Source organism: Siniperca chuatsi, linkage group LG4 (genome assembly GCF_020085105.1).
Source record: "Siniperca chuatsi isolate FFG_IHB_CAS linkage group LG4, ASM2008510v1, whole genome shotgun sequence".
Taxonomy (NCBI): domain Eukaryota; kingdom Metazoa; phylum Chordata; class Actinopteri; order Centrarchiformes; family Sinipercidae; genus Siniperca; species Siniperca chuatsi.
Genome location: NC_058045.1, coordinates 26,275,544 through 26,299,911, shown reverse-complemented (window position 1 = coordinate 26,299,911; position 24,368 = coordinate 26,275,544). Strand labels below are relative to the sequence as shown.

General features: G+C 39.0%; 3 protein-coding genes across 3 annotated transcripts in view; 1 reads left to right on the top strand and 2 right to left on the bottom strand.

The window, feature by feature from the left end:
* The window catches only part of cdk10 (cyclin-dependent kinase 10), a 14,839-nt gene extending 11,887 nt beyond the window's left edge, over positions 1–2,952 (top strand). Inside the window, exons 12-13 of the mRNA XM_044194348.1 lie at positions 1,502–1,554; positions 1,647–2,952. Coding sequence (XP_044050283.1) covers positions 1,502–1,554; positions 1,647–1,741 — 148 coding nt within the window. The 3' untranslated portion in view covers positions 1,742–2,952. The remainder of the gene's footprint in view (positions 1–1,501; positions 1,555–1,646) is intronic.
* Positions 2,953–2,957: 5 nt separating this feature from the next.
* Positions 2,958–12,185, bottom strand: vps4a (vacuolar protein sorting 4 homolog A). Its single transcript, XM_044194344.1, has 11 exons — positions 11,929–12,185; positions 11,162–11,273; positions 10,905–11,049; positions 10,745–10,806; positions 10,259–10,378; positions 9,330–9,486; positions 8,654–8,802; positions 8,358–8,439; positions 5,806–6,025; positions 5,565–5,705; positions 2,958–5,094 (listed from the first exon to the last, which is right to left on the bottom strand). Exons 1-11 carry the CDS (start codon positions 11,947–11,949, stop codon positions 4,993–4,995), a joined length of 1,311 nt encoding a protein of 436 aa, XP_044050279.1. The 5' UTR covers positions 11,950–12,185; the 3' UTR covers positions 2,958–4,992.
* A 396-nt stretch (positions 12,186–12,581) lies between these two features.
* sntb2 (syntrophin, beta 2) overlaps positions 12,582–24,368 on the bottom strand; it is a 34,082-nt gene continuing 22,295 nt past the window's right edge. Inside the window, exons 4-7 of the mRNA XM_044194343.1 lie at positions 23,010–23,152; positions 21,441–21,637; positions 18,640–18,830; positions 12,582–16,407 (exon numbers count right to left, since the gene is read on the bottom strand). Of these exons, the coding sequence (XP_044050278.1) occupies positions 16,315–16,407; positions 18,640–18,830; positions 21,441–21,637; positions 23,010–23,152 (624 nt within the window). The 3' untranslated portion in view covers positions 12,582–16,314. The remainder of the gene's footprint in view (positions 16,408–18,639; positions 18,831–21,440; positions 21,638–23,009; positions 23,153–24,368) is intronic.

Below are 24,368 nucleotides of genomic sequence, written 5' to 3'. Positions count from 1 at the left end.
GTACATTATGCTTTCTGGATTATTAACGCTGATGCCTTAATATGTGAACATCATTTTTGTTGTGGTTAGCTACTTAATCTTCAAAATTCTCAGTCTTATAAAGACATGTCTGTCCTAAAAACCTTTGTGCCGTAAGAATATGGAAACCTGTTTTGAATTTAAATCAGCTTTAAAAAAAATGTTACAGTAAAGAGTAAAACATGAAAGAAAAAGAAGAATAAGGCAGGTTGCTGCACTACTAGAATGATGAAAAAGTTGTCTTTAAAAATTTCTTGAAACAAGTTGATTCTCAATAAAAACAGGTTGAAATATTCCAGAGTAACTAGTAACTATGGTTGTGAAATAGTAAAAAGTCTAATATATTATATAAGTATAAAGTAGCATACAAAAGAAATACTCAAGTAAAGTGTTTGTACTTAAGTTCAGTACTTGAGTAAATGAACTTAGTTACTATCCAGCACTGCCCATAATCAATTAAAGTATGTTATGTGACACTCAAAATACTGTGGCTCAGGGGTGAAGTTTTAGTCTTCATATCAGGAAGTTGGTGGTTCACCACCCACTCAGTAATATGGATTCATTCAAAGTGCTGTTTAATTCAGGAGAAAACATTTTCACACAGCCTGCCGGTGCCATGATAGTGCTGTGGTGAACACCTTACCTTGGACTGTCACACCTTGTTAAAATGACCCATATTTCCAAAAAAGTACAAAGGATTGGCAATCCCTTTAGTCTTGCAGCCTAGTCCAGTAGTGTTGCCATAGTTACTGCAAGGTTGGAATCAAGATTGTGTTGGCCTCATCCCCGTGACTGATAATAGCTACACTAAGTTAACCAGACTTATTCTCAGGTTCACATGATTACATAATCTTACTTACTTTGTTTCTGGGTGTAATCAAGATGATTTCTCTGATAAATCTACACATGGCACAAATCACTCTGTATACACACAGACACACATACACTTACATACCATTGACTTTGTTGTAATTATGTATTATATTATCAATTATAAACAATCAGGATTGATCAATCACTAAGCATTTCTTAGTTTGAGAGGGATCAGTTCCATTTCTGAGGTTTCCCTTTACCTCTGCATACACATGCTGTCTCTCTCATCCTTTCAGTGACGTCAAACCGCTCCTCTGAAGAACTCAGGGGGTTTCTAAAGTCATCAAGTCCGACATGCTACTAACAGTCGCTTAGATTTAATAGAATACACTCTGGAGGAAGACTTCTCACACAGCATGTCTGACTGGATTTGACCCTGTCAGATATCATTTCGACATGAAACCTACAATTAATTTACTGTACTAATAAGGGACAGTGCATTATTTCCCTGGGTTCCATACCTGTAGGCCTTAACGGTATTGTTATATTGATCAGGAATTCGTTTTTTTTTCACAACTGTTGGCCTACAGGGTAGTAATAATCCTATGTCAGATATGTTAAAGTCTTAAGAGATATCAGTGACTGATTCCTGCCTGTTTTCCTGGTCCAGAGCTACTGCCAAAGATTGTTTGGAGAGTTCCTACTTCAAAGAGAAACCCCTACGTGAGTGAAAAGATTTTGTATGTGTCAGCTGTAATCCTTGCCCTCTGATGTACTGTAAGTCATTAATCTTGTCTGTCTGCTTCTCTGTGCAGCCTGTGAACCAGAGCTGATGCCAACCTTCCCCCACCATCGCAACAAGCGGGCTGCTCCTCCGTCAGAGAGCCACTCGAAACGGAGCAAAGTGTGATGAAGATGGTAATGATGATGAGACATTTGACTCAGAGACGACCCTGTGATGGTGACGTTCTCAGGAATGTGCACTCAAACGATGGACGTTGGTTTCTGTTCACACTGCGCGCATGGAACGTGGATCTGCGCGTGAGGAGGTTTTACTGTGGAATTTTGAGCAAATGCAAGCCAGTTCAATTAGTATCAGTTTAAACACAACTGAAGCCAACTAACTCTGGCACAGATCAACACATTGCTTGCATTATAATGCTGCAGAGATCATGTGATAATTTAAAAAGGCTGTGACGGCACATTCTGCAATGTAGATCCAGTTGTTTGCAGCACTGTGTACTGCTTATAGGCTTAGTAGTCTCTTCTGTTAGGTTTCTGAAGTATTTCTTCATAATATTCGTATTGCTGCTATGGTCTGCATACTAAATAAGGTGAAGGTAATGAGGACAAAGTTGCCTTGACAAATATGCTGAGGCATTGCGTCCTTTGTGTTGAGCATTTGTCACATTTGAGATGTGCTATTATAACTGTCTCTGCTATTCTGTGATCAGTTTCGATCCTAACAACAAAACGATAAAAACTGTGACTTGCTTGAGTTCTGCCCACAGTTACGCTTGGGTCTGTGTGAAGACCTCTCAGGAGCTGTTAAAACCGTACTGGCGAAAAACCCAGTTTGTGGCTAAATAAATGGAATGGCAGTCAGGTTTGATCCTCACAACCATCAGTATGTGTGGATGACCAGTTATGTGTCCTGTCAAAGTGTCCTTGAGGTGAAATACTGAACCCCTGAATCTGCTCGCTTATTAGTTAGTTGTTAACGGAATAGTTGGACATTTTGGGAAATACGCTTATTCGCTTCCTTGGAGAGAGTTAGGATTGATACCACTCACGTACGTGAGAGTGGTATCAATTTTCTCATCTAGCTTTGGGCAAAAAAGTGAATAAGCATATTTCCCAAAATGTCAAACTATTCCTTAAGGAGCCTCAGCCTGAATGCCCAAAACGTACTGTAAATGAACAGTTGCCTCATTAGTACTAATCACTGAGAAGTGGTGTTAACTGGTAGACTTGTGTTTGATACCTGGCAGTCAATAAACAGAGGTAGAGCGCATGGAAGTAATTGCCTCAGACTGGGATAGATACTGAAAATGTCACTGTAGAGCCTCTAAACATTTAAACCATCAGCTATTGAACATAATAAAAATATCAAACCAGCAACTGTGCCTTTTTTCATTTGAAATGTCAATCTTTATTAATGCAGGTTAAATTAGTAGTAACGGTTACATGGCCTGTGGCCATTACTGAACCAGTATGTACCTCCACAACACACAGCACTGAGCTATGACAAGAAATCCCATCACTGAGTTAGCCACACACGCCTGTGGTCCTGATGTGATAGTGGGAGGTCGGAGAGTTGGTACAGAACAAACATCAAATAGACGTTTGATTTAAAAGATTATTTAAAACTGGCTAACTGTGTGATCTTGCTTCTTGATAGCCAGCAGGGCTAGCTTTCCTTATTGTCTGTTAGCTGACAACAGGACAAATACTATTAAGCTTGAGAAGGAAAGCCAACCCTGAACAGACGGTAATGAAACAATATGATCGTGTCTGAGTAGAACTTCGTGTGTATATTTGCCTCCCAAAAGAAAAATGCTTTCACTGGAGCTCCGTATGAAACAACAAATAATGAAATACTTCAAGTGTAAACACACTGCATCGCTATTATAGTCAGTCAAGTTACATGTCAGGTGTGATCAAACAAATTAAATAAATAGTGTTCTGTAACATTGTTGAACAATGTATGCCAGGAAAAACATTTAAAGAGATGTGCTTGATTGATTCTCTTCAACAGGAAGAAAAAAATTAGTATTAAACATTGGAGCAATCAGTGCTGAACGGACTGCTGCAGAAACACAAACTTCAATAAAAGAAGTCCAAGAAGTAAGACATCACAGTGTGGCTCACTCAGACAAGCGTATTCTGGGAAATGCAGTTCAGAAACTCATTTGAGCAACTGGAGCTGAGGTTCATAGTTCATTTTAGACATTGGAAACAGCAGTTGAGAAAACAATCTCAGATCTATTTAGTCGCTGTTCCGGCGCTTTCGATCACATCACATGATCTTCATCAGCAGATTAAGCGAGTTTGCCCAGAATTGTAGATGTTTGAATTTCCAATTTTTTCTGAGCATTCAATGGACTTGGAATGTCTTGGAGCTGTGGCGATGAAGGTCATGTGATCTAATCAAAAGTTTCAGAATATCTACTAAATGGACCAACGGCTGTTTCCAAGGTCAAGTATGAACTTTCAACCTCAGCTTTTAAGCCAATATGGCGAGAAGTCCTTAAAGAAAAAATTGATATTTGAACATTTACAATACCACTAAAGGAACCTTGTGGTGAGACTCAAGAGCAACTAGAGGATAACAATCTTTTTCAAGTTTTTGGGTAGAGGAAATGTGGTGTTTAGTTCGCAATCAAGCACATCTCTTGTATTGTAAATATTGAACATGAATGCCTCGCTCAGACTGCTGCTAGCAGAGGTACAGGCAGACACTGCAGAGGGACACTGAGGCAGCAATGATCAATTCATTTAACTCTTCCTCGAATAACAAAAGGGCTCTCAACATATAGACATACATTAAGACACACAAGTTTAATAAAAACACTTAGATGCATTCACACACTTGCATGCCTGGCAGGGGTACTATCTTCTTAGTTTCTTCTTCAAATGTCACTGTCCTTCATTGCGATCCAAAGCAAAAGTGCACAATGGAAACAAAATGTACAGTCCTTCAGTCTGATAGAATCGGCTCAGAGAGGGACAAACTTTGTGCATTTAGATTCAAATGCAGCTTTCCTTACATCAATGCAGGTTAGATGAAAAGTTCTTGTAGTGAATATGCTGTAGCGGCTGCTTTGTAACGAAAGTTGTCTGAAATTGGGGAAAGACATGGGCTCTATTGTCCAACTACCAAATGTCACCAAGATTTTCTATTGTAGCATTTGGTCGACTTCCTCCAAGGATTAAAAAATACTGGCCTGGATAATTAGAAGTAAGAAATACAAGATTTCTTTCTGTGTTCAAACAGACCAGTCATTTATTTTGAAATCCATGAGAGGCAGTGAACCAAGTGCTCAGCTGTGAGATGAAAGCCTACACGATGGTACAGCAGTTTTTTGGGGGGGGGGGGGTTTAGTTGTTGGGAGCAATATGACCCTTCTGGTGGACTGGGGAGAGGTGGGGCTCTGTCTCTCAGCCCTCCATCCCAAAGTCCTCTGTGAACTTCTTGACCTTCAGCAGATCTTCAGTGTTGACTGTGGGACGGGTGGTGGACAGAGAGCGCAGCATGTCCGACTGCAAAGGAGGGAGAGATATAAGCTCATTTTCCCCCACTCGTATTCCATCACTGCAGCTCAGGGGAAAAACATGTGTCTTTGTGAAAATACTGTAGAATTTTTTTTTAGATTAAGTGAAATTAGATTGTAAACATTATATTAAAAACATCATTTTTATCACATAAAATCTTTAAAAAATTCTGGCAATATCAGTAAGTGACCAGTAAAATATACACATAACATTTCTATCAGACAGATGATTAATTTGTTTCCTTAAAGCAATTTTATTCACACAGGTACCATCTGTAATTCACTCTCAGCAGCAGAAGCAGCTTTGCTTTTAACTGTTATATCGTGTTGTGTATTGCTTGGATTTATTCATAACAATCCATCTCTGGAATGTGTGGAGGTCTGAAATGAAGAGCTGCAGCATTGTTTTAGAAAAAGATTCTCATCTCTATATTGTTCATTAATATGTGTTTATCTCACCATGCAGACTATGGGCTCCAGTAGCTTATCACTAGGTACATCCATCCAGGTCATCTCTATGGCTGCAGGGTCGCCAGGGGAACAAGGAGTCAAGAGGTCGTCCACCATCACCTGGTTGTTGCTTCGGGATGGACCGCGAACCTGCAGGAGTAAGAATAAGAAAAAAAGGCTCAATAGCATTATGGGAAAATTATTAACCACAACATGTTTTTTTTTTTTCTTGGGTTTCTAATGATGTCACCTTTTTGAAGTGCGTGGCAGACTGGACCTTCCTCACAGGCTGCATGAGAGCATCCCGGACGATGATGCTGATGTCGGCGCCGGAGTAGCCGTCTGTTTTGCGGGCGAGCTGCCGAAGGTCGGCCTCGCTCAGGCTGTGTGGCGTGTTGCCCAGATGAAGACGAAACATCTGAGACCGAGCTGGCTCCTCGGGCAGAGGGATGTAGATCCGCTTCTCAAATCTGACACACGACAGAGGACGGGTTCCATTCAATCGCACATTCATCAGCTCTTCAAAACACTGATAACACAAACGATGTGCTCGCAGGTTTAGGACACATTTTCTAAGACTTTAAAGAGTTTGTGAAAGCTGCCTGGGGCTGAATTTTAGACCAAAGAGTTATGTGTTTGAACATAAGGTAGCTACAGATAAACTCTGAAACTATGAAAGAGGGAAGAGTATAAAAAATGCAGGACATAGGCTTGGGCGGCATCTGTTTTTTTCAGACCTTCCTGACATTTCACTGGCCGTATACGGTATATGATGGTATTTGTGTAAAACAACGTAAAAGCTGTGCTGCTGAAGTCACTGTAGCATGTATGACACTGTCTAGCCTACAATGCTGTGTCTAATATGCAGTTAGCCTACTTAGTGCTGTACCGAAAGTCTTGTTTTTGTTTGGTTTTGTTTTTTTACATTCGAAGCTTCTATCGAGATTTTTCAAATGAAGCTTTGAATGTCTGTCATTATAAAGTCATCACCCTAAAAATGTTTTTAAAAATCCTCGAATAAAATCCTCAATTTGAATAAAGTGATTCATTGGATTAAATGAGTTTAAATGAGTCTTTTTATTTATTAAATCAACTTTTCTTTAATGAATATATCTGGTCAGTTATGGTGCTGTTAGACTGCTGCCAGACCGGCCCGTTAATACAGGTGCTGCCTCCTTTTGTGTGCAGCAAACAGGAGAGCAAACAGTTTTTTGACTGCAGTCAAAATGTTGTTTTTGAAAGGCTAAATGCCAACAAATATGGATTGAAGAAGAATATTTCGTTAGATAAAAACATGTTGAGAATTTTGGAGCTGATTACATCTATCCTTTTTCAATACATTTTTACTTTTGGACTTTACAACATTCTGGAGTTATTGGCAATGTTTGGATCACACGAGTCAGAAAAAAATCCTACGCAGCCACTGGGGCTGGGCAATTGGACGAATATATCAGCAATCAGTTGGTTTTTTGGGGAAAATTTTTGTCATTTTATTTTGCAAATTTAATGGTTTGCCACCAAAGAACGAGTGAGAGCCGCTGCTCAGGAACAGACTCTCGTTCAGGCCAGCAACAGCAGAGAGAGGCAGCGTGTAGAGGCAGAATATTTTCACATCTAACTCGATGAATTAAGGGTTTATTTCGACCAAACCAGAGTTGGTGATTGTTGGAACAGTGGAAAGACTAAATGAGACGGTTTTGGTTAGTTTTATTTTGTTTCTGTCGAGTTTGAATGAAGTGTGTTTTACGATGCGTTAACAAGGCAATTAAAGGCCCAGTGTGTAGGATTTAGTGGCATCTAGCGGTGAAATTCCAGATTGCAAACATTTGAATAGCGCTCGCCTCACCCTCCCCTTCCAAGCGTGTAGGAGAAACTACGGCAGCCGTGAAACTTGCGAAAGGCCCAATCTAGAGCCAGTATTTGGTTTGTCCGTTCTGGGCTACTGTAGAAAATTGGCGGCGTCCGTGGAAGGGGACCCGCTCCCTCTGTAGATATAAAGGGCGTATTCTAAGGTAATGAAAACACAACGATTCTTATTTTCAGCTGATTATACACTAATGAAAACATACTTATGAATATTATAAGTACTGCCAAAGTTCCTCCTAAATGTTACACACTGGACCTTTAAGATGGTCTTAAAAGGAAAGGTTTTCCTCTTTCTTGAGATTTTGAGAGTTTTAGAGTTTGTTTATTTATTAGACTAGAGCTTGTGGAAAGTAGCGAACTCGCCGCTCGCACACATCTCCCAGCTGAAACTATGAGTGGGAGAGGGGCACGCGCACACACACACACACACACACACACACACACACACACCTGCACGAATATATGGGCAATCGCCAGTCGTTGGGCTGACGGTGGCCGGTTGGAACATTTTAACATATCGCTCAAGCCTAACCTTTTTTAAAAAAATAGATTTTAATCATTTTAAGGAGCTACATTTAGATAATTTAAGACATTTTGATATGTTTAAGGACCTGCAGAGACCTGTATATGCTATGTGACTTGTCAGTTTAAATAAATTACATTCAGACTTGTCCAGTAAAGCCTGTCACATCCTACTAAAACTGTCGTGGACTTCCCATGGGCTCTAAGACCATGCTCCAGTAGCCCTGAATCCTAATGTTTTTTCATAGTGTATAGCTACAGTGAAATGTCTCCTCTGGTTGACCGAGATGAATTTGTCTCTCCTCCATAAAAAAAATATTGGGTTATTTGAATGACCCTCCCAAAAATCCCTATAAAACAAACTCAGGGTAAGACAAACACATTTAACCGTGGAGTACTGAAGTGACCTCTGACCTTCTGCGGATGGCAGCGTCTAGCACCCAGGGGATGTTGGTGGCTCCCAGCACCAAGATACCATCATTGTTGTTTCCCACACCTACGAAACCAGAGAGCTTCAGTCTACATATGTGTATAGGAGCACTTCCTGCTTCCCAGTGTTCATACAGGGTTATGTATTTGCATATTTAAGACAACTTTGTGGTTTTTTAATGTCACTTATACAGTACATACAGTATATATAAATTGATACTGCATATTCTTCTCTGTGCATTATCATTGTGTGTCAGTTTGATTGTTCTCATTTGGCTCACCCTGCATCTGGACCAAGAACTCTGTTTTAATGCGGCGCGCGGCCTCGCTCTCGTTCTCGTTCCTGGAGCCGCACAGCGAGTCCACCTCATCAATGAAGATGATTGAGGGTTTGTGCTGGCGAGCCAGGTCAAATAAGTTCTTCACCAACCTGGGAGACACAGGGAGAGACAGAGAAAATGAGACTGAGTGTGACACAAGGACAGCAATATTCAAAGAGGCACACTCAGGTGCAGAGGTGCAGAGTGTGCCTGACAAAGTCTGAGAGTGCTGCCAGTCTGTATTGGAAATGGATTTACTTGGAGTTGTAGGCATCTTATAGTCCATCATTACACAGTGTTTGAGCAGTTTCAAAAATAGGATAAGCCCTCTAGTCTCTGATAGGTATTTTACTATTGTTATTTTTGATAGAAATATTGAAAATCTGTTGAAAAATTAGAAATCCTTTCATCTAATAAAAAAGTGTAAGTACTCCCAAAGGCATGTTTCTATAACATTTTGATTTTTTCACAGATTGTTGACATTTATTTAAAGGGATGAAGAGTCAGGTTTCCACTCTAGTTAGGCTGAAATTATCTAATAAAACACTTTCTGCTATATCTCTGTACTACAATAAACGTGTCTTTCCTGTCTTGAGTACAGCTTCAGGCAACAGCCACCCCTGAGGAAAAGACCTACTTTTCACTCTCTCCCAGCCACTTGGACATAAGGTCTGAGGAGGAGACAGAGAAGAAGGTGGAGTTATTGGCCTCAGTGGCCACGGCCTTAGCCAAGTACGACTTCCCCGTCCCTGGAGGACCGAACAACAGGATACCTCTCCACGGAGTACGCTTGCCTGAGAACACAGAGGCCAGAAGTAATGCTGGTCATATGATGTCTTACCAATGTACAAATTACTAGGGAACTGTCCAAAAGCCTGTTCTAGTAGTCCAGCCTAAACAATAACTAAAACAGGCATGGAAGTTAACATGATAACATGGATGGAAAGCTTTACTAAAAGAGTAGCAGTACAACATCCATTATAGAGGTAATACTAAAATGATACTTGACAGTCATTTCAAAACATCTAAAGTGACTTTTCAACTAAGCAGTGATATTGAACCAGGGTGGCAGCTAACAATTTTCACAATTGATTAATCAATCACTATCAAATGCTTTTTGATTGATCCATAAAATCAAAGAAAACAGAAAACAACATATATCAAATATTCCCAGAAATCAAGCTCAGATTGCTTCAGTTTGTTTTGTCTAAAACACAAAGAGATGCAATTTACAATGATATAAAACACAAACAAATCTAAAGTAACAAAGAAAAGTAGCAAATCCTCACATTTGGAACCAGAGAACGTTTGTTGTTTTTGCATAGTAAATGATTAATTGAATACCAAAACTGTTGCCAAATAATATACTGTTGACAGATTGTGTCAGCTCTATATTTACCCGTCTTTATCACATTATTATATTACTGACAATGGATAATGTATATGTTTAGCTTCAAGCACACCTAAAAAATTTATTTACCTCTGCCATATCAGTTTTACTGTTTGATATCAGTGTTATATAATTAGTGGGCGTAAACAGATTAGAGAGGGACGATCCTACAGTACCTGTAAAGAGGTGAGGGAATTTGATGGGCAGGATGACGGCTTCCTTCAGAGCTTCCTTAGCTCCCTCCAGTCCAGCCACGTCGTTCCACCTGACATTGGGCTTCTCCATTATAATAGCACCTGGACACACAGGCAGAGCATGATTACAACTGACAACACCACCCTTGAAATGCAGACAGACAGAAACACTTGAAAGGTGACTGAACATCTTTAGCCCCGGCACAAATAAGAACTCATAACTCCACTGAACCCAAGACTACTACTAATAAAAAAAAAAAAAAAACAATGCTAAATTTGATCAAATTTTCTCACTACAATCACTTAAGTTGAAGATCTTCCCATTCAGAAGCAGTGTAGTGTTTTTCAATTATACAAAATAATCAGTCGAACTGTATCATATCCATTGTATCAGAGGACCATGCTGATCTAATATCACACAAGCATCATATCAACTGGCGTAATTCCCCCGTGAGCACATTTACTTACCCATAAGTTGCTCCTGCAGTTTCTTCTTCTCTGGATTTTCACCCTCGCTGTCACTATCACTCCTAGCCCGGACACAAACACACAGAGGGGTTGGCACAAATACAGTAAAGCCCACAGACTTGAACATGTTTTCCGAGAGGGCAGAAGACAGACAGCATACTTGTCATTGCTCTGGGCCTCCTTGACAGGCTTTTTGCCCTGTTTGTCTTTATTTTTCAGATAGTCCTTAAGTTTCTCCGCTCGGTCCAGATACTGCATACACTTTGCTCGTATACTCTCTTTTGCCTTGTCACTGTGGGCCTCATCTGAAGGAAAGATGAAATTCCAAACAACAATGTGAATGAAAGCCACCAATAGCTTTACCAACATAAGGGTGTAAAAAGTAGTTCAACTAAACTGTCAGGCTGCAGTACTCACATTTGATGGCATGGAGGAAATATTCCACAGCATGCTGATACAGGCGCAAGGCCTCCTCATAATTCTTTGCCTTGTCTTCCTCTGTGGCTTTGGTCACAAGATCAATTGCTTTCTGCAACACATGCAGAGAAATACAGTCAGAGGACAAATGTTGATGCAAGATGGATTGGGGGTGGAGACACAGAAATAGAGGCAGGGAATGTATACGTTAGTCATGATCATATCAGTCTGCACATGTCAACACTGGAGCTTCAACCAAAACAAAGCACAAGTTATACAGCTAACATGTTATACAATAGGATTATTGTATTAGCTTCTCTGATTCTACAACAAAATTCACTGTGCTATTTCTTAAAGCAATTACCAACCTAACATGTTCCATAACGTAAATCTTTGTTTTCTCATGTTAACTGTGTGCGAGTGGCCACAGCCCAACAAACGACTGCTACCGTTATAAACATTCTCCAGCAGAGGTTTAACGTTAGTTAGCAATTCATAACCCACATTAGTTAATATTGTTCTTATATTATGCTGTTAGCTAGTACAGTAACGTTAGATATATATGTTAGCACTGGTATTTTCAAGACAATGTAATGAAAGTACTGTCCCCAGGCTCAGTTAACTGAAGGGGCTTGCTAACAACGTTAGCGGGCTTTAGCGTCAGCTGTTTTGCTAGCAAGTTAGCTCGCATTCAAGCTGCTGTATGGGCTAAGCCAAGTTATGTCCAGTTGTACCAAGCTAACGTTAGCTAGCTAATAGTAGCCTACCTGTAATGTTGACGTTGTCATTTCATCTCACTCTTCTGCTCTACGCCCAGATTTCTTTCCTCTGACCCTACCCAAAGGTGGATATGTGAAGAAATGAACTCGTTAACTGCCCTGTGTTGTGAGGGGACAGGTTGCTCTTGACATGACAAGACAGTGGCTAATACGTTCGCTAGCAAATGACAGCTCTGCCTAGAACCAACAAAACCACAGCAACAACACTACATCTCCCGAGAAGCTAGCTGATACAGAGGCAACTTCCGGTTAAAACTTTCAAAACACAACAACGAATGACAAGCATATGCACTAAAAATGACGGAATACACACAATTCATCATCCTATTCAAGAATATGTCATGGACAGAATCTTCGCTAAATTATATTACCTTAATTTAATTTTTTTAAATTTATTTTTATTTATGTTTTCCGGTCGTGTGGCTAAAACTAACAACTTGACGAATGGTAACAAGGGTGGCAGATGCTTCAAGGGACTGCTGGCGGCGCCACCTAGCGGTCACATTGTTGGCAGTATTGCACTCATATTTGAAAAAGACACATGCCCATGGTGAGACAGGAAATACGTAAAATAAAATGAATTGTCTAGATTACAAATCCTTAAGCCTAAATCTTCACAACAAACCACACATCAATCTATGTAATTTGTAATTTGTTTTATTGGTAGGTATTTACATTTGAGATTACTACATTGCTATTATACATTGTATACCGTATCTTGGAAGTCTAAAATACTTTGCATATGACAGGTTGTTGCAGCAGCACTTTATCCTCTCGTGACAGTTCAATGATTGTGTTGGACGCAAGCTGCCACAGATATTACCTTTGGTTCAAAAACCCCTTCTTTGAAGCATTGCTTTGCATAGACAGGACAGCCACAATTTCAGAACAGAAAGAGAAAGGAGATGACAAATAATCATCTGGAAGAAGAGAGGGGGGTGTACATTCACAGATTTAAAGGAGTTTGATAGGTTAGTGCATCAAGCTCAAAGAGGGACGGCCTGTAGCTTGTTGAAGGTTGACTTACTTCAGACAATGAGATCTGTGCAGCGGGTTAGAGAAACATGATTAACACAAAATGGAAAATGTGGTGAAAAAGAAGGATGACGGAGTGCAACACTTCACTATTGCTTCAAATGTTGCAGACTGTCAGGCTAAATATAACTCAAACCTCCCACATACACATGTTTTACGGGAAGCAAAGTCTGCTTCTCCTTTAACACTGCCAGTTATTAACGATACCTTGAAAAAGAGCTATATAGCCATCCAGCCATCACAAGGACATCATAGCCCAACACAGAATAGAGGTCATTCATACTGGACATTTTGTTCCTTATCTGAGGACAGAAGGACGACCCTTTTTTCCTGTGTTGCACGGTCACTGGACACAATGCTACATTGTTTGAGCTCCAAAAGAACACAGAAGCTAAGCTGAAGGGTCACTTTAGCAACATGTGCCACGAACCAACTGAAGGTTATGAAAATGTGTTAGTTAGTCACGTTGAACTCATTAACCAGTCACGTCTTAATGCAGGCACTGAACTGAACAGATGAACTGAAGGGAAGACTGAAATTAGTTTAGCTGACTTCAACTCACCTCGATTTTAATGCCAAAAAAAAAAAAATCGACCCTAATTTAGGGGTATTGTACCTAAAGCTGATTGTGAAATAGATAAACAAATAGCTGTTGTGTTGATGGTATTTACTATTGACAGAAATCATAAGATCTGCAATGGGATTTTAGTTTCTTAGGCACATGAAAAATAACCTTAACTCTCAGACCATTTACTAGCTTTTTCCAGAGCTTTCAACTGCATCTCATGGTCTCCATCGGTGGATGGCGTTTGCTCAGTTGTCATCACGTGACCTCACTGGCACTACATCGTTAAAACAGCAAGGACTGAATGAACACTGGAAACAGACAACATCAGCTGTCTGTCAACACCATGGCCGAACTGATCAAACTGCTAAAAGTGACATTTTGGTGAAAGAAAACACTTTTACTCCTAATTGCAAACTTAAAAATACAATAAAAATACTAATATAAGAGTGGATTCTAGACGGCAGCAGAACCGAAACAGAGCTGAGAAAACACTTTTTTTTTTGGAATGAGTTACATCATTGGTCATGATGAATAATACATTAGCGACATCTATCAATCAGAATAGAGTACCTATAGCCTACTATTTGCATTTGATTTAAGATTTCTTTTTTTCTCAGGGGTGTGAAAGCAAGAATATTGCTGGCATTTATGTTGCGTGGTACTAAATTTTCCTTACTATCTGTTTTCTCTAATGTACCTCAACTACCAGCAGCAGAATGTCAGGTAACGCTTTATTTGGATAGTCCGCCTACAGAGAGTTTCTTTCAGAGACATTTCAACAGCTTATTAGTTGAGATTCAACAATTCCTGTTATTTCATCACTTTTTATATATTATAAATATTTAAAATATGTAAAATGTCACATGTTAATTGCTACTGGACATATCAATGTTTTCACACAAATCAAATGAACATTTAAATTAAAATTACATGTTTTTACAGAATAACATACTCTAATCACTGAGTTAAGAATTTTTGTAAAAGACTGATCAATACGGCAGATGTAAAATGAATTCTTGTCTTTGATTGGCTATTCCTGCTCTGTGCATATATGTGATCAATCATGTGATCAAGTGAGAGCTGATCTTAAAGGTTACTCCTACACTTCACTGTAGGTAGGAGTAAATCTCTAAATGTGTTTTATTGCTCATACTCAGCAAAGAACTTTTTTCCTCCTCAGTTGGCTCATTTCTAAATGAAATTCTTTTTTCACAGCACCAACTGGGAAGGGGTCAAAGGTCATCGACCAGGAGTCAGTGGACGGCCGGCAGCAGCAACCAGGGGCGACCATCTCCCCTAATATACGAACACCTATTATCATGTGAGTTAAGTTCCATACTTAGGTCACATGATGACAGCCGAGCCATCTCCATGACAACTGAGCAAAGACCATGGATTGGCTGCTGAAAGCCTCAAAAGAAAGCTAGTAAGTGGACCTTGAGTAAACTTTCACAGGCCTAAAATGGAAGGAAAAGACTGTAATAAGCTAAAAGACATTAAGAGTACAGTAACTTCTCTACTGCAGGGGTTCATAGGAGGTGAGACGTCTTTGACCGTTACAGTTCGGATTATCAAAATACATTGGTACCTCTGTCATGTGATGGCCCACCTTGAAACGAGCCTGTTAAACAGTCTTTAGCCAGAGAAATGCTGCTGTAGGAATGGTAACAAGAGACGAGTAATCTCTAATAAGTGGAATGCGATGATAGCGGCATTGAGACGGCGACAACGTGGTAGTGTAGGTCAAGAAGGGGAGGTAACACACGGTCATGTCCTATACCATCATCTGATACAGAGTTCAAAGTCAGGAAATCATGCTATCATATACACTTACAAAAACAAACGACGTAAAACAAAGTAACATGGTTTACACTATAAGAGTAATACTATTGCTTGTGCATGTCGAAAGCTTAAAATTCTCTTATTGTGTGAAATAAAAAAGGAAACATTACAAAGAGTGTCTATGACTACATGTAAAAAGGCACAGTTGGCAATCCTGATTACAACAGTAGTTTCGGGATAACGTGCTAAAAGGTGAGTCTGTCAGACAGCAGGCACACTATCAAGCCAACAGAAGCGTATTATAGAGACACAAACACACACCAACACGCAGACCTTTCTTCATTCACACAATCTTCTTTCACTCACATGTTCGACACAAAGACAAACAAATACATTATAAAGATCCATTGGAAGGCTGTTATGGAATGATAGGCATATAGTAAAAACAGGGAGCATTTACCAATCTGTGCTTGGCTGTGTATTAATTGTCTAAAAAAATCCTTCCTTTCTTTAGTATATTTCAGTAACACTTTGCTTGAAGTGCACTGGAAATGGAATCTCATAAGCACATCACAGCATCTTAGCTTTTTTTTTGTAAATCATGATGACATTAAATACATTATCACACAGAATGTTATGAGACTATTTAGCTATTTTTTGCGTTTTGTAACCGTCTCCTAACACTTCATGACTTCAAGCAAAGTGCCACTTCCTTTTACCTGACTTTGCAATTCAAATGATTACAAGAGGCCGAGGACAAGTTGGAAGACAAGGCACATTTTTGAGACAATCAACAATACGACTCATGGGCTAAATCTTCCCTGCAGCGCCACCTCAGGCCTAACTTCAGTTGTGAATGGAGAAATTGGAACAAAATAAAATAAAAAAATAAAAAAATCAACCCCCAGTATCAGCGTTTTGGGAGCGTCTTCCCACTCCTCGCTGTGCCTGGACCCGTCCTCTCGTCCACGCTGATATTGTTGGTTGTTTCACGTCAGCAGGCCCATACGAGTGAGCTTGGCTGACAGGAAGGAGTGGAGGACAAACACCACCGGCTTTGGACCTGAGTGCAGGTCAAATACCTGGAGGAGGAGGGAGGAAGTCAGGAAAAGAGACATAAGGTTATAAAAAAGGGTAAAACTAGGTTCTAATAATCCATACTGAGATATCTGACCTCCTTGCATTTGCTGAAATGCAGATAATTTACAGTATATTAGCTTACATCTGAAATCTGTTCATCTCTAATTTCTTTGTTATCATCTGTACCTAATTAGTAACATAACACTAAATCCAGTTAAACTCTGTTACAATAAAGTAAATATACAAAATTATATGTACAGTCACTTTACTATACTTCTCAGCGACATCACAACGTGGTGTGAAGAGCTCCGTTTCAATCTTCCCGACTGCCAGAGACGGTGGAAATCAAGCTCTTCAATGCAAAGGTACCAATTCGCTAAATGCTAAAGTTATGGCTAAGTTGCTGCATCTAATATTGTTTGCTTCCAAATCTGACACAGTATTAGTATGAGAGTCAGTGGAACAAATTTTTAGTTGCACATCACCAAAGTATGAGGTTAGAGGAAACATAAACCTTCTGAGTCAATTTGTGGTTTATTTTGCAAAAGCTGCAATCATGCTTTTGAGATACAGCTGAGATTAAGAAATCATGTGTACCTTAATAACTGAGAGATGGCATAGCTTCTCAGTTACACTTATTACAAAGCTATGAGTTTATTAATTCATAAAGAAGTACAAAATGTGATATTCAATTAATAATTCAAGCCACTTATCAAGCTAAAATACCAAACACTTTCTGGTTCCAGCTCCTCCATTGTGACAACTTGCTGCTTGTTGCTTTGCGAGTCATTTGATGACATCACCTCGGGCTCAAAGAACTTGATTGACAAATTTCACAATTTTCTGACATTTTTTAGACTAAATAATTAATCAAAAAATAATTGATTGATAAATTGATAATAGAAAGTTATAATGACTGTGTCAAATACCAAACTAATCCCACTGCGCTCTGGCAGGAGTATAAAATGGTGAAAAGTCATGTGACAGCATACTTCTTTCGCATTGTCTTACAGTTTTTTTTACAATCGCTATGACAGTTTTTTCAATACATTTAACAAGTTTCCTAAACTCTTAACACGGTTAGCACAACATCCGTCTTTGTGGGCTATACAATTAACACATTTCTTGTTGCTTTGATGCATACAAATGCAAATGCATACAGTTAACACCAATTTAAAATGCTTGAACTTCTTTTACACACAAGCTCAACCAAGACCAAAACAATGTAATTTTACAGTCAAATTTACAAATGCTTTCACACTGTATGTCAGAACAGATAACATCATGTTCTAAACATAACTTATATAGGCTAAAGTCAAAGTGAACAGCTGTTCATATTGTGAACTGAAACACAAATATATTCCCTGTATTTTATTCCATTGCTAATGAGAAACAGCTTATTGCAATTATGCAAATATATAAATCACAGCTGATCACTGCCAGGGGTGGATAAGGCATGCTAAAAGATTCTTCCCACGGTGCCTTGCCAGAGAAGATATCAGGTGTGATGTGGATGAGAACATGTGGCCAAATGCAGAAGACCGGGCAGATTAGAAGATTACTTTGGTTTTTTTTATTATAATTCCGGTTCTTTTTCTGTTTGTATATCTTGCAGTAATGTCCTTTTGCAAATAAAGTCTTCACTGCAGCAATTCTGTGTCTGTATTTTTTTTTTTTTACATTAACTGTACATTTTATAAAGCTACTCTGAGATGGTCATTCATTTTTTGTATTGAATTTCTGTAGCAAAAGAAACAAAATGCATGCATTTACTAAAGCCAACAAAACAAAAATGTAGGGAGGCTTCAAAAGAAACTACAATGCAAAACACAATCTATGATCAATACAATATACTGTTTATTGTATAAGGGCAGACCTGACACATAAAATAATGCAGTTTCTGTAATTTTAGCTGATGATCGTGTTTTTTTTGTCATTGTGTTATGATTGACTAAATGTTCCTGTTGGAAGAGAACACGTGTTATTGTTTTGAATAATAATTTGATTTTAAAACATGTTTGCAGTGTTTTGTTAGACATAGTGTATTGTGTTAGTTTATTATTGTATTTTGAAAATTAGTTTTTGGGGTTTAGTTTACAATGTGTGATTTTGAGCATGAAATTAACCATTTTGCCAGTCGTGTGTTTTAGGTGTGTTGGTGCGTTAAGAGTTTAGGAAAATTGTTAAATGTATCGAAAAAACTGTCATAGCGATTGTAAAAAACTGTAACTTACCATTTCTCCCTCTGGACCCCCAAAGTCAAGGTAAAGGTTGCGAATTCCATCGTCGGCGGACATTTTGAGTTTCTCATAGGGGTATCTGTACAGCACAGCTCCCCCGGCTGGATCTGCCGGCTCCCTTGTTACAGTGAAGCCCTTCTCATAATGCAGCGTCAGACGAACATCCTGTCTGTTCAACGTGCAACCTGGATAAAGGGGCGAGAGACAAAAGAGCTTAAGAATAGCAGGGTGACATTTGTGTGGAGGGTGAGTAATATATGTACTGCGTGTATACATGTCGGCAAAAGACAAACTTAAATAACCCTGAAGTCATATCATGTGTTGACAGCAGACTCTTAATGTCTGATTATGTCTGATAATGTATGTTGTTAACTTCTTTTATTAACACAAGTCCCAGCAGTGACACCATTTGTCTCTTAAATAATAACTTACAAAGTTAATCTACAGCACCTGAATTAAACTGAATGGGATGTTCCACTCTGCTGCAGCTCAAAGACAAGTGTATCTTTTATATAGAAATCCTGTCTGGTGCAGCTTTAACTGTGAGGTCCTTTGATCTGAAAGCATTTCCATGTGTATTACTGTAACTTGACTGGCTTGAATGTTCCTGCACAACTGTGTGTTTGTGTAGCAGCGGGACAGGGAAGCAGAAGAAGAAAAAAAGCTGAAGCTTTCCAATGCTGTTCCGGCAGCCAACTATTGTTCTGCACAGAGTGAAAACATTCCCCTCTGCTGACTCCCACTTCTGCTTTTCCTACACAGAGCTGCTCTTTCTGAGCTGCTGCACACAGTGCTGTCAGGAGCTTCCTGTCACAGTCAAAGTTTTTTTTTGTCAATAGTAGTTTTTATGTATATTGGCATTTAAAGGCCTTTATACATAAAAATATCTGTGCAAGTAAATTTTTTTTTTTTAGAAAACTAACTTCCACTTGACATTCACTTGTTAGCATGATGATTTCATGCACAAAGGTGAACCCACATCCTCTGGTTAAAGGTCTGCTTACTCACTCTACTACACTGCTGCTAACCTGTGCATACTGATACAAACCAGTGTATAAAACAAGCACACACGCATTCATTCATACAGGCCAAAGGTGCTCAATCAACTCTAACTCTGTGGAATTTTCTGAGGTATAGTATGCGGTGATGTACTGTATTGCACTATATAATGAAGTGTTTCCTGTGGACAAAAAAAAAAAACATCAACACTAGATGAAATACTGACAATAATATCATTTATATTAAATTTTCATTTAATATCATTTATCGTGACAGGCCTAATGTCAAGAAGGATTATCAGATTTAACTCGATAACAATAATTGTAACAATAGATATCTTTTTATACATCAGTGCATGATTTTCCTTTATCATTTTGGCTCACGTCTGATACATTTAATGTATGACCAGTTAAAGATACTGGGCTGTTGGTTGCTTGAACTTCTGGTTAGATGTTATCAGTGGTGGAAGTATTAAAGCTAGGGTAGGTAATGTATTACAGAAGCCTGTTTAGTTCATTACTTTAAACATTACATAAAATATAGAAATACTGATTATAGCTGCTAAAAGTAGTAACGCCACAATGTAAAATTAAATGTCCTGCAGTTAAAATTTTATTCAAGTAAAAGTAGAAAAGTACCTTCAGGAAAAAGTTCAAAAGTACTCATACTGTCCTGTCCTGTCAGTGCCATATTATTGCATATTATATTATTGATTTTAATTACTGATGCATTACTGTGTAAGCAGCATTTAAATGTTGACGCTAGTTGAGGTGGAGCCAAGTTAACTATAATTTATATACTGTATGGTGGTTAAACCTATAGCAATGCATCATATTTATAAACTGATCGTATGTTTTGTAGGAAAACTCTTACTGGGAATCGACATCAAAAGAGAGACATGAGCAGTGCATAAACACTATTGAAGCGTTCAATCCGTTCAATCCACATCACTCTGACCAACACTCGGCCGTCACTGTCCTCAGAATCAGCTGTCCTGTCAGCAGCAGCTCCTGAGGGGCTGAGGGGACAGCGGCCGGTCAGACTGTCTTCACCAAGCTGACTGACAGCAGAGATTTACTAAACAAAAGTAGTTTTGTAGACTCCACAGGAAGAAATTAGCATTGTTTTTATTTATTGATTCATTGACTTTAAAATCTCATAGCCACACTGGGAGCCTTCATCAGTCATTACACATACCTTTAATAAGTTAAACAGCTGTCTGTGGAGATTACTCTTCACTAAAGGCCAATCCATAACAAGTGTTTTTTGAAGTGTTTTTGACGTCTGTCACTCGCCCGTCTTGTGAAACAGATAGCTTCCATTTAATGTAACAATCCACACTGACTAAGAGACACGTGTGAGGTGCGTTACCACATGACCCCCTGTGCTTTTTTACCCTCTGAGTCTATTTTACTATTGTAACTATAGTAGCTATAGTTGTCAGATAAAGGTAGTGGAGTAAAACGTACAATATCTTCTTCTAAAATGTAGTGGAGTAGAAGTATAAACCAGTATAAAATGAAAATACTCAAATAAAGTACTGTACAAGTACCTCAAAATTGTATAGTATAATACATAAGTAGATGTATATAGGGAGGGAGGTTTGAATGCCTGTTATACAACGTTATATAAGTTGTACATATAAGTATATAAGAAACAACCATGGCAATGATTCTGAACAACCCCTGTACATGTTTACCTAGAAGCATGTTTCAGCCTTAAGACTACTTGGGAAGACCACTCTCCACACCTTACGCCAGACTAATCACCTATTGCACACACACACCCACGCTCACCAATTGAGACTTCTTTGATGAGCTCAGCGGCAGCGTGTGCCCCCTGCACAAGGGCTCGCGTCCACGAAGACAGATCCCAGTGGGTCTCCACTCGGAAGACGTGGGACTCGATGCCCCGCCCTGTGCCCGTCCGAGTGGCGAACACCAGGTCCGAACCCTGAGCGGGAGAACCCCGGGCGTTGCCAGAATGAACCAGTCTGGAGGGAGAGACACATGAAAATACGGACACATTTAACATTCTAAAAGGCAACTCGCATAGTTAATCTGCATTGGCAAGACTCCCAATTGAAATTGCTTAGCTCCTCTTAAGATCACTTTTAAAATCCATGTGGAACACCGGTCAAGCAAACTGCATGTCAAAATTGGATTTTTGTATAGAAAAAAAAATAATCATGTTTCTCGTCTGCTAGTCGAAAGACCATTGTACAGTCTACAAATCTGTCTGCGCTTGATTATGGTGATATTGTATACATGCATGCTTCTCCCTCCACCTTAAAGCCTCTTGACTCTGTGTATCACAGTGCGCTGTGCTTCATCACAGGTGACACATTTCTCACTCACCATTGCATCTTATATGAAAAGGTGGGATGGTCCTCCTTAATAAACTTATTTATAAGGCTCTACTGCAAAAACTGCCAAGTTGCCTCTGCTCTCTGGTTACATTTAAATACAGTACTTACAATGTCAGGTCACAGGACATTTTAACATTAACTGTACCTCTTGTTCACATATGAATGGAATGAGCTCCAAAAAAAAAAAAATAAAATATGAAGTTACATTCTCTTATTTCACTTGAACATTTTAAAAAGGTTGTTCTTGTGTATTTGCAGTCACACTTGTAAATGCTTTTCTCGGCAAGAGATCCTGGTCTCTCAAGTGACAGACCCACAACAATGACGGGTCTAGTTAATGTCATTTCCTAAATAGGATGAACTGGGTATTGACATTAGTGTTGTTCTTTGTTTTGTTTTGTTTTTTACAGGTGGGATTCCCAGCTGAAGTTTCACACCAAAAAAATAAATAAAATGAATAAAAAAAATCACATAACTCACATTTGCATCGTGAAACCCCTCTCCTCTTACACTGAACAGGTTACCACTGACCTTACCATAACTTGGTATTTTTTCATTTTCATTTTAACGTGAGCAACTGTAAACTTCCAGGTACTTACCATAAATTACAGTTAGTTGAACATATGTTAACAGTAGATGGAAAGTACTGACCTGACAGCCTGCTGAAATAGTTCCTTTTGACAGTTAGCTGATATGCTGTTGAATATTTACTGATACCTCGCAGAGAATCAACAGTGGACTTGCAAAAATGTCCAAATGCATATTAACAAAAATATAAACATCTGTACCATGATGCAAGAAATGATAAACCCATTTCACAATTATGATGACAGGGAACTCTTCTGAGCAAAATGCAAAGTCTGTGAAGGAGTAATGATCTATTTTCTTGATGTGATTCTCATTTGTCCCATAGCATGATGTGAACTGTTTTCAATTCAGGTAAGATTTGAACATTCTGCAGCGTGAGGCTGAGTCACCCTGCTGTCTGTAGACTTACCTTGTGGCTAGCAGTGGGTGTGTGAGCAGAGGCATGGACCAGGACTCTCTGCTCCACGGCACCGATTCAAACAGCAGGATGTCCTTCTCCGTCAGTGCCATGACCACTGGCTTGTACTGCTGCCGTCCACCTTCCAGCTGGACCTAAAGAAGAAAGTCAGGAGATGTCAGTACTATTTTTTATTACAGTAATTATATTTACAGTAATTCTACCATTAGGTTTACTGCAAATCAGTAAATCAACCGACCACTTCTTCTCTAACCCTATGTGTTCTAGTTCCATAGTTCACTGATGATGTCTAGACCTAATTATTCACTTTATGTGTAAAATATTATAACATTACTGAACAGACAGAGTACAGGGATAATGGTGTAGTTTAACAGAGTACAGGTATAGTGATATTTGTGATAACATTGTGGTAAAAATAGGGCGGTGTGTGTTTGTCTGAGTCATCGCTGAGTGACTGGAGTGTTGGTGGAGTTACAATGAAAAGCAATGACATTAAACCAGACAGTGTGTTTGTGAGTGCGACTGTGGTGAGTAGGTGGGCTCTACAGGAAATAGTGTAAGGCAATGGAAACTTCCATTGGTGTTTCCTGTTTGAGCCGGGTCAAGATAAACAGAGCCAGGCACCCATACATTCAACATGACCTTAAATTAACACTTCATCAAAGTGAAAAGATACGATTCAGTCTTGTTCCTGGAGACTAGCCCTGGTTCACTTTTCAAAGGACATGTTTAAAATTAGGACTAAAGCTAATTCAAGAAAACACATTTTTCCTGTGTGCTGCTGCAGTTATTAAGTTAGAGCAGAAATACCAGTGTATATGTTTGAGATCTGGGTATGAGCACTGATGTAGGAGTAATAAAATAGGTATTATAGCAGACTAAGCTGAAAAAACCCTGATACAATTTCCTTTTGAGAGCAACATGTGTATAACAACTATATATTTATATATGAAAATGCACTGTATGCACATACTACCACCTAAGCAAGTGCTGATGAAAGTGTGATTATCTTGGCCAAATGTTCCAGGATATATGACATTACCTTGATATGTATCAAATCTTAAAATTGAATTGAATTGTGCCATAATTCAAGAACAAAACATCTCTTTAAATTTTAATGTGAAACATATCTAAAAAAATAAATTCAGACCATGCCAAAGATGCCTTACTGACACTTTTTATCTTCCTCATTGAAGTGTGGTAATAGAAATGTAAACATCTGGTTTTAGGAGCATTTTTGTGTTGGAGCTACAGTATTTCTTGACCAAGCTGGGTGCACAACTACGTGCAGCATTTCAAAACTCCTGTCCTCATATACGGACTGCTAGGTTTGAGCACAGTCATAATACG